General features: G+C 32.3%; 1 protein-coding gene across 1 annotated transcript; it reads right to left on the reverse strand.

Annotated features, from left to right (window-relative positions):
* Window positions 1-1,597: 1,597 nt before the first annotated feature.
* On the reverse strand, window positions 1,598-10,440 carry LOC134693332 (transmembrane emp24 domain-containing protein 6-like). The gene is made up of 4 exons (XM_063554087.1): window positions 10,215-10,440; window positions 4,329-4,446; window positions 2,275-2,426; window positions 1,598-1,848 (listed from the first exon to the last, which is right to left on the reverse strand). Exons 1-4 carry the CDS (start codon window positions 10,428-10,430, stop codon window positions 1,621-1,623), a joined length of 714 nt encoding a protein of 237 aa, XP_063410157.1. The 5' UTR covers window positions 10,431-10,440; the 3' UTR covers window positions 1,598-1,620.
* Between the last annotated feature and the right edge of the window lie 272 nt (window positions 10,441-10,712).

Here is a 10,712-nt window from a genome sequence, read left to right on the forward strand (position 1 = left end):
GTCATTTTTGTAAATTTCCTGTTAACCAAACTAAGAAATTTCTTATCCCAGGCATAGATTACCTTAGTCGTATTTGGCACAACTCTTTTGGAATTTTAGATCCTCATTGCTCTTCAACTTTGTACTTGTTTGGCTTTATAAATATTTTGATATGAACGTCACTGATGAGTCTTATGCAGACGAAACGCGCGTCTGGGGTACTAAATTATACTCCTCGTACCTTTGTTAACTATTTACACCACTGGGTCGATGCCACTGCTGGTGGACGTTTCGTCCTCGAGGGTATCACCAGCTCAGAGGTCAACGCTTCGGTGTTGACATGAATATAAATAATGTGGTCATTTTTGTAAATTTCCTGTTAACAAAACTTTGAATTTTTCGAAAAACTAAGGAATTTCTTATCCCTGTCATAGATTACTTTAGCCGTATTTGGCACAACTCTTTTGGAATTTTAGATCCTCAATGCTCTTCAACTTTGTACTTGTTTGGCTTTATTAATATGTTGATATGAGCGTCACTGATGAGTCTTATGTAGACGAAACGCGCGTCTGACGTACTAAATTATAATCCTGTTACCTTTGATAACTATTCAATGTGGAGCGAGTGGTTGAAAAACTATAAAGCAATATTGCTCGAATTATTCATCAAATTAAATTATCATAATTGACAATCTGCACCGCTGTCATTGGGGAATTGTGAATAAATACCTACTGAACAAACTTTATTTCTAGTTTATCCTGCACAATGACGATCACTAAGACACTTGGTGAATGTTTATTGTGTAGGGATACAGGCGAGCCCCTCTATCTGGTAGGGGACGTCACAGAGACGCGTATAATTGACGAGTTTTTTTTCCGGTGACGTATGAACTCGAAAGTGGTCTATTGAATCAAGCTCACAAATTGACTTACCATTACAATAGATATATGTATATTTTGTCAATTTACTTTTTATTAAAGAAGATTACTTTTACTCATACAAATTGGTCATATGGAATGTATATATACACACCCACGTCCATTCGACATAGGAAAGTGTGATCAAATGCCTCCTGTCTAGAAAATATTCAAAATGTCCCGGTCGGAATTCGAATTCCCTGTCGAACGGATCTTAAGCGCCATTTGTTTTAGTATCAATGTCAATTTGTCAAACATCTTTTATGTGTCACAACCTGACGTAAATTAATTACCGGTTCCGTGTTTTTTTTGGGGTCTGTTTGCTTTTGGAATTAAGGAGTGATATCTTGTTTAAGCACAGTACACACGTAAGTCATTCCTAGTCTAAACTTTTGAAGGTTAAAATGTACTATGAAGTTTGAATTTATTTATGTATAAATAGAACTTACACTTTATACATGAGTTGATTTTGAGGTATACAGTCAGACCTGTATTAAGAAACCACCTAAGGGAGAGCAAAAAAGTGGTCTCGTAAGACAGGTGGTCTATAAATACAGGTTCAATCTGTATGAAATGTACTACAGAGGGATCTGAAATTATCAATCTAATTCTTTAAATTTCTTATTGTTTATCCTCTTTATTTCATTATTGGTTGTGATTACACACTTGTTCCAAAACTATTTTCAAAAAACAAATTCCAACAGATAAACATTGTTCTCTTGTTTTACTCACAAGGTTTTCCTGAAACGTGTGGAATTCTAAAAAGTCTTCTTACACAAAATACCTGGAAACCGGACGTGCAGACGATAATCAAAATTTGAAAAATTGACCACCAACTAATGTAGTCGTTATTTCCGCGGATGAAATAGTTATCTTTAACTACATTCATTCGTATATTGGTTTGATGTTGTTTTACTGCTTCGATCGAACTCTGAACGGATGTAACTGTCCTCTGAAAAAAAGAAGTAGAACGAAAAGCAATGTAGTGCAAATGTTGTAACAGTAATGTTTCGATCATTGACAACCTGCACATGTATGCTTTGTAACTGTTGAACATAATAAATGATTTATAAGTTTGTGTATATAAAAAACGGAAGGCTTTCACCTTTTCTACGTGCATTCTTGACATCTTTATTGTCCTTGTAAGAGTTAAAGAATAAATAAAGACATATGAAATGCTTCGTTATTTTTTCGGTATGCAAAGTATTGTATTACAACGACTGTTAGACATTACGTACAGATTCCGTATATATTGTACATCTGTGCATATTGAAAAAAAACTTTACCAAAAGATTAAAAACATGCACTATGAATATTATAGATGGAGTGTTATCGGGTATAGAAAGTAATAAAAAAGTGATAAATATATATTTCTTACAGTGAAATTAGTTACAGTTGAACTGACGCTTTCAATTTCCTTTTGATACTGGAACCACTCGCTCATTATATACGTCATCATGTAAATATAAATCAACTTGGAACCATACATATTTCTGCTAACAAAATTATCTATACATATCGTATATATTCCTGTAATGTAAAAAATAAAATTATTAGAGTTTCCTTTTAGAGAATTGTACTTCGGCATCTTATAATTTCAGGAAAATTTCTTGCACCTTCAACCCACAAACAAATATTATTATCTTACTAAAGATTACTAAAATTCAACTTAAATTTTTGGCTGATATTTAGAACACGCTACTTTGTGTTGTTATAATACTGTGGATTCATTTATTTTCGTGGGTACCAATTTTTGTAGTTTGCGGAAAACTTGCTTATTCGTGGATATATAATTTCGTGGTTTTGGCAAAGTATATATACATTCCTTAAAGAAATTTGTAGTTCGTTGAATATTGAAATTCGTGGTTGCCTTGTGCCCACGACAGCCACGAAAATTGGTATCCAACGAGTATTAATGAATCCACAGTAATCTTTATAGATAGTATAGACACCGATTATTGTCATGAATGAGTTAACATAACAATTTAATGTCAATTAACAATGTTGCTCAAAGGAGGATATATAAATAAAGTCTTTACCACCCTGCCCCCAATTTGAAATTTCACAATATAGGCTTACAAATTTTTGGGTTTCCAATAATTTTTTTTAAACATTTAATAAGACATGTGCATTTGTAAGGTTGTTCATCATACCTAATATAAAAAGTAGATGTGATATGATTGCCAATGAGACAACTCTCCACAAGAGACCAAAATGACACGGAAAAAAACAACTTTAAGTCACTGTACGGCCTTCAACATTGAGAAACGCTCAACCCGCAGAGTCAGCTATACAAGGCCCCGAAATGACAATGTAAAACAATACAAACGAGAAAATTAACAGCTTAATTTGTGTACAAAATATGAACGAAAAAAATTATATAACACATAAAAAAAATATTACCACTGAAGTACAGGCACTTGACTTGGGACAGGTACATACATATAGAATATGACGCGGTTAATTATGTTAGCGGGATCCCAACCCTCCCTCTAACATGGGACAGTATACCCTTAAGGCAAATATCTCAAAAGAGATTAATTTGCCCTCTCTCCTCTTTAAATGCCAGAAGATTGAAGCATATATTCTAAATAAGATTCCAACATATTAATGATCAGAAGTGGCCTATAACACCTTATCCACCAGTTGTACGATCTTTCGTTGTCAGTCGTAGTCTTTTAGAAACATATTCTATTAATCTCCATTAATGTAAATTATGTTGATTTTGGTTGTATCTGAAAATGCTTATGCGTATTGTTATGCGTTTACTTTTCTACATTGGCTAGAGGTATAGGGGGAGGGTTGATATCTCTTAAACATGTTTAACCCAGCCGCAATTTTGCGCCTGTCCCAAGTCAGAAGCCTCTGGCCTTTGTTAGTCTTATATGATTTTTAATTTAAGTTTCTTGTGTATGATTCGGAGTTTAGTATGACGTCCATTATCAATGTACTAGTATGCATGTTTTTTAGGAGCCAGCTGACGGACACCTACGGGTGCGGGAATTTTCGCTATATTGAAGACCCATTGTTAGCCTTCGCATATTGTCTGCTCTATGGTCGGGTGGTTGTCGCTTTGACAAATTCACCATTTCCTTTCTCAATTTTAATGCTTATATTAAGCAACACATTTATAAAATATTATGTTTCTTGCTAAATAAGACAAGCATTGTTTACAATGCACCTGCTACTACCTTCGATTGCGTAGGAGAAGCCGTAATAAGTAAAACATAAAAAAATAATCATAAACTGATGCAAAATATTCCTTTTCGAAAAAAACTATATATGAATATATAAAACTCTCGAACTTCTACTCGTGTTAAACAAACAAAACTCAAATAGTAACAGATTTAGTTGCAATTAAATGCTTAATTATGAAACTCATTGTATCTTTCTAACAAGCTAACGTTTATCAATCATATATCAAACAAATACCTTCATACGTAATTTTGTTCTCAAAATAACCACTTGTTACCGAATGTTTCGCATCTACTTGGTTATTGTTAGGATCCCAGATCATTACATCAACTAATTTATCAGAACCTCGTAAAACCTGGAATAAAAGAAGGAGTAAATTTAAAACGAACAAACTCGCTATTGAATTTGCTGCCTGACTGTCTTGGTACCATGACATTTCGGCATCAAGACAAATAGGCACCAAGGTCTTTAAAGAATATTATAAAAGCATCGGTTATTTCTGTTTTCAACCAATCAAGCAGCAGGTACCAGTTGGTCGTCTCTAGTTCAGTGATAATGAACGCCATATTAATTTCCAAATTGTACACAAGAAACTAAAATTAGAATAATACAAGACTAACAAAGACCAGAGGCTCCTGACTTGGGACTGGCGCAAAAATGCGGCGGGGTTAAACATGTTTATGAGATCTCAACCCCCCTATACCTCTAGCCAATGTAGAACAGTAAACGCATAACAATACGTACATTTAAAATTCAATTCAAGAGAAGTCCAAGTCTGATGTCAGAAGATGTAACCAAAGAAAATAAACAAAATGGCAATTATACATAAATAACAGAAGACTACTAGCAGTTAACTGACATGCCAGCTCCAGACTTCAATTAAACTGATTGAAAGATTATGGTTTCATCATATGAATATCAGGCACAATCCTTCCCGTTAAGGGTTTAGTATCATACCATCATAACATATATTAGAAGAACATAACCCGTGTCATGCCAACAACTGATTTTTTGGGTTTTTGAATAATGTGTTTAGTTCCGATGCAAAGACCCTATAAGTGAATCTATAATAACGCCAAAATATTTTTTTCTGTTTATCAATATCATATTTACAATAACAATAGATTGACAAAGCAGTATCTAATTGTTTATAGTTAAAACTCATTAGTCTCGATGTTGTCATATAATAAACATAATATACATTACATAGCAATCTCACAATATTTACAAAAAATATCACATTCTAACTATGCCATAATGAAAAAGTGCAAGGAATTATTAAAGGGAAATTTCGCGATTTTTTTACTTATCATCTAATTATGTTCATCTTAACATAAAAAAACACATTTGCAAAGTTTTGAATATATATTCCTTCTAATAACGGAGAAAATCAAGTATCCTTAACTTTTTTGGTTGAATTCTCGAGAGGGTCGTGACGTATAAACCCGATTTATTGAATTCTGGGAAAAAATAAAATCTGTTTAACACTTATAGCTTATCGACAATATACGTAATTAAAAGCGCACAGCTGACGAATGGTCGTAGTTATTTACCACAATATAATAATGAACGAAATGAATATGCATATACCGTTTTGTATTGATGGAATAAAACTCCTATAAATTACCTCTAGTAAATGTTTTTGAATAAATTTAATTAATTATTGTTGAGATTTTATTCATAAAATATTTATTGAACATTTTTACTGATATTGAATTGAAAATATTTCAGTTATATTTACCGTAATTGTTTTGATAATCATTTCAATGCAACTAATGTGTGAGCAGAGTGTATATATTATTTTGTAAAGGTCACTGTATATTTCTCGGCTTGAGGTCAATTCGTTTACCTTGTAGCTATTTAGCCGCAAGTGTGAGTTCAAGCGTACACAGGTATAAATGTTGTTATTTGGAAAGGATACACAGAAAGGATTAGAAAGAGTATGATGTCACGATGTTAATACACTAAGATTTAATACACGATGAGAATAAAGATTCAATAATTAAATTGTGTAAATTAATTGAAAATAAAATTCAGATTTTAATCTTTAATAAAAACTAAATGCAATATTGCCCAATTTGATATACCATCGTACATCTGTTTGATATCATTGACTTTACCGGAATTTCTTTCTTGTATTCAGAAATGGCTGTGTTTAAATGCTAATAAAACTATTGCAATTTTAAAGTTTTTAATTGCCAAAAAAATACAACATACATGATTTTTTTTTTAGTTTCTTTTTAAAATTTTGTTCTTACATAATTAAATTCATTTGACAATCATTTACACGAACTTTTTGTGAAAAAATACCAATTATCTAAGCTAAGGCATTATTTTTTTAAGGATTTTTGAGGATTTTTTTTTTATTTCTATGATAATATTTGTGCAATGTTGAACATGATAGCCGTCATTAATACAAATAAGTCATACAGTAGTTGTAATAAAAGTTATATTTTAGTCATGCATAACTGATATTGACGAATTTATAATAGTTCGTCCATACATCGTTGTTCTTGAAACAATCATTATTAGTATACATGTAAGTTTCCTGACGTATAAGAGCCATTGAGGATGATCTCCAGAGAAAGCAGACTAGTAGCGTTTCGTTCGTTTGTTTGTTGGGAAAGGAGAGGAAATGCAACTGCTTGTGTAGATAAACGACATAATTACCATACAAGCATTTATAGTCAACACAAAATACAGAAATATTTCTGTATCATTGTTTGAGTATGTGAGTGAATTATGGCAATGGGAATAACACGGAATCATTTGCCTTTCACATTCCTATGTGCCTCCAAAATAGATAAAAACCTTTCCTGCTTTTATAGCGAATATGGAAGTGCACAATTGTTGTTGTGAAAAAAATTCTTACAGCAGTTCAGATACTGTACCAAAATTCTCCAGATGCAATTATTAGACAAATATATCGGTGACTAGTTGTGGTATGATCATACTGACATTATACCCAATAGCAAGTTCTTATAATTTCTGTTTTGTTTTCATGGTGATTTGTCTTGGATCTGTTAGTCAGACAGCACACGGTTCCTGTCACATATGATTTGTTTTTCAACGTTAGTGTTATCCTAATTGCTTACAATTTCTACATTATTCTATGATACTATCAAAATTGTCACTGGGGCAGATATCAGAATTGTCACTGAGGCCAATTTTTATGCCCCACCTACGATAGTAGAGGGGCATTATGTTTTATGGTCTGTGCGTCTGTTCGTCCGTCCGTCCGTCTGTCCCGCTTCAGGTTAAAGTTTTTGGTCAAGGTAGTTTTTGATGAAGTTGAAGTCCAATCAACTTCAAATTAGTACACATGTTCCCTATGATGTGATCTTTCTAATTTTAATGCCAAATTAGAGTTTCTATCTCAATGTCATGGTCCACTGAACATAGAAAATGATAGTGCGAGTGGGGCATTCGTGTACTGAGGACACATTCATGTTATGATTTTGTCAGAATTGTCACAGAGGCCAATTTCTATTATACTATCAGAATTTTCATTGTCAGAGGCCAATTTCAATAATACTATCAGAATTCTGAGTGGGCCCAATTTCTATTATACTATCTGAATTTTCAATGTGGCTAATTTCTATTTAACTATCACGAGTTCTTAGCGAGGCCAATTTCTATTATATTATCATAATTTATATTCGGCTATAATAATTAACTAGCATGCATGTACCAATTACATTTGCTGTCTCTAGGTGTTTTTGTATTTGAAATAAGGTTTAGAAGGTTCTATAGTGTGTATCAATTATTTTTTATAACACAATCCATACTATAAATTATTGCTCAGGTTAAAAGTGAATTTTAGTCGAATTTGGTACAAATTGTAATTTGTACAGGCACTTTTTGTACAAATTATAATTTGTACAAAATGATAACTTGTACAAAACACATATATACGTATACGTTTATGATAGTGATGAGTTCTTGCGTCTGACAAAAACTAAATTCCTTCATGGTTATATCTTGCCATACGTTTATATTGGTTTGCCAGTAAGGTGATTACTCAAAATCGTTTTTTGAAAATCCTGTTTGTGAGATGTATATTCATTTCAATACAGAAATTTCGTCTATATATTTCACAGTGTATAACACGGAGAATCTCTGAAGGTCTATTACTCCCATTTTGTTTGGGTGTGAACCATCGATGTTGGCAGCAATATCAAAGAATAAGATGATGATGCTAGAAAGAACTTTGGGCGTCATGTGGCAAATATTACATGCATATCGGACAATGATTTGTCAATCTGTATGAAAAGATTTCCAATACAACCATATTATTGAGAAGGAATGTTTACATGCTATACTCTCGTACTAGTATTACAGGGTTCTTGTGGCGTTCACCTTAGACACACATCTTTTTAACGATGTTTAAAAAAAAGACAGAACCAATTTAATGTCATATTTCCCTATATTTTCAATATAACTAAAAGTCTTTCGTCTGACAAGAACACCCCTATTTAGCGGACAAGTAATTTATTCTTTTTTCTGTTATTGAATACCAAGAAGAAAAAAAAATCCCGAAATTAATTTGAAACTTTGATACTCAAAAGTTTCCCAGCAAAATATTCACATTCCTTCGGGATAATTAGTGTTCGTCCAGTGGCATATATAACAATTGTGATGACGAATTCCTTCCTTTGTTCGAGAACAATCTTATTGAATTATAAATCTGTGATTTTACTATGTCCACAACTTCAATGAACCAAATCAAAAGTTATACATCGACCTGTATTTAAATCAAATTGGTTCTCTTCTTCTTCTGGTATACAATAGTCTATCGACATTCGATGATTACATACTGTTGGCATACGCGGACTAGTCTATTTACAGCACTTTTACCCCTATTTATTCAAAAAATATGTTTTTTTTTCTTATGTTCAATGTATATATGTATATATTTTAAATTGCGCCATAGTTCCGTAACTTTCTATCCAGTCGTATAAACGAATCGTCGGCAAGTGCGTACATTTTTGAAATCAATATTTCTGGTATGTTCCAATCTGTCCTTCACTTTTGACAATGAGTATATATTACATTTTCCCAAATTCACCCTTGGAAAAAATATTTAAATAGATTTTAATTTCATCAAATCTTATTTTTTGGGTATTATTTATATTTTCATGAATAATATTCTTTACACAAGAAATGTTATTTATAAACAAGCGTATAAGTTTGGTAATGACAAGTAAGACAGAGTTGTATATTATACGTCTGATAGTTCAAAATGGAAAGTTAAATGTTATCAGACGTGTACACTGATCAATACCTGCAGAAGTGAAACGATGCGTGAACTTGCAAGCCCGACAGGAAATCGCTTGAATACCTGGACGTGTCACCTCACACTCCTCACAATACCTTTGGAAGTAATACCTTTAGCCATGCTGGTGATCAGAAGAGGGAAGATCAAAATTTATTTGAAAACAGTTTATTACTTTAAAGAATTATGAACAAATTAGATTTTCGAAAACAATTTTCACGGAACACTTATTTATGATTTCAACTTTGACTTTCCACCATATTCCAATATCAAGTTTAAAAACAACAGACCATGGTAAAACATTTAAAGAATATTTTCCGTATCAAGTTAATTAGTCGGATAAAACAACCGTACGATTGACAAGATATCGAAACGCAATTACGACTATCGGTTACTGTAGTTTTGTTTCTTTGTGGTTTATAGACATATCGTTTCATTAATCGGGAAAGAAGACAAAATGACGGAACGGAGAGAATTGATACTCTAAATATAAAATCGATGGTGATCGCTTATCTAGCGGAATAAAACTTTAATATCTATGAATTTGAGCATTTTTATACAGAATGAACATAATATCAATTTTTGATTTTTTTGCGAAGTTTCACCTTAATAATATCAATTTTGAAAAAAATATGTTGTTTTTGTGATATAAGTATACGAGAATTCTACGGAGTTTTTATAGATGAATCGACCATTCTCTCGAAAATTTCAAATTAAAGACTTAGAGAATGGATAGCGACAAGCACATGCCTTCATATAGTAGAAAGTTCAAACAAAAGCGCATATTTCGATGCGCTTGTCAAGATTCCAGAAGTATGAACATCAAAAAGTTATCTGTTGTGTGTTACCTCAAAAGATAAATGAAGAGTAGCTCCGTTTGCTATTTTCTGATAAAAACACTGTTCCCGCCCAGAAAAAACTTCTATTTTAAATTCATACGTTACACCAGGTAGTCCATCAAAATCAAAATCTTCGTTTTGTTTGTCTAACACTTGTTCAGCATTTAAACAATTAAATATCATTAAAATCAAATGTTTTGAAATGATAGACGATACAGACGCCATATTGTTCAAGTCGGATTATTTAGTTCGTTTGCTGATAATAAAATAATCTTCATATATGGAACATTTGTTGAAATTCACACACGTCCATTTAAATACCATACAGTTTGTGTGTTGGTACCGTTATTGAAATTTATGAAAGAAAGGAAGATTATTTTATAACACCCTTACAAAAACAACTACAACACAAACAATAAGACCGGTATTTATCTATGAGGTTGCCATTGTAAGCCGGATTTTTGTTCGCTCACTTTTTGTAATTTCTTTCCCTTTTTCTTTGTAAAT

This window comes from Mytilus trossulus, chromosome 12 (genome assembly GCF_036588685.1).
Source record: "Mytilus trossulus isolate FHL-02 chromosome 12, PNRI_Mtr1.1.1.hap1, whole genome shotgun sequence".
Classification (NCBI taxonomy): domain Eukaryota; kingdom Metazoa; phylum Mollusca; class Bivalvia; order Mytilida; family Mytilidae; genus Mytilus; species Mytilus trossulus.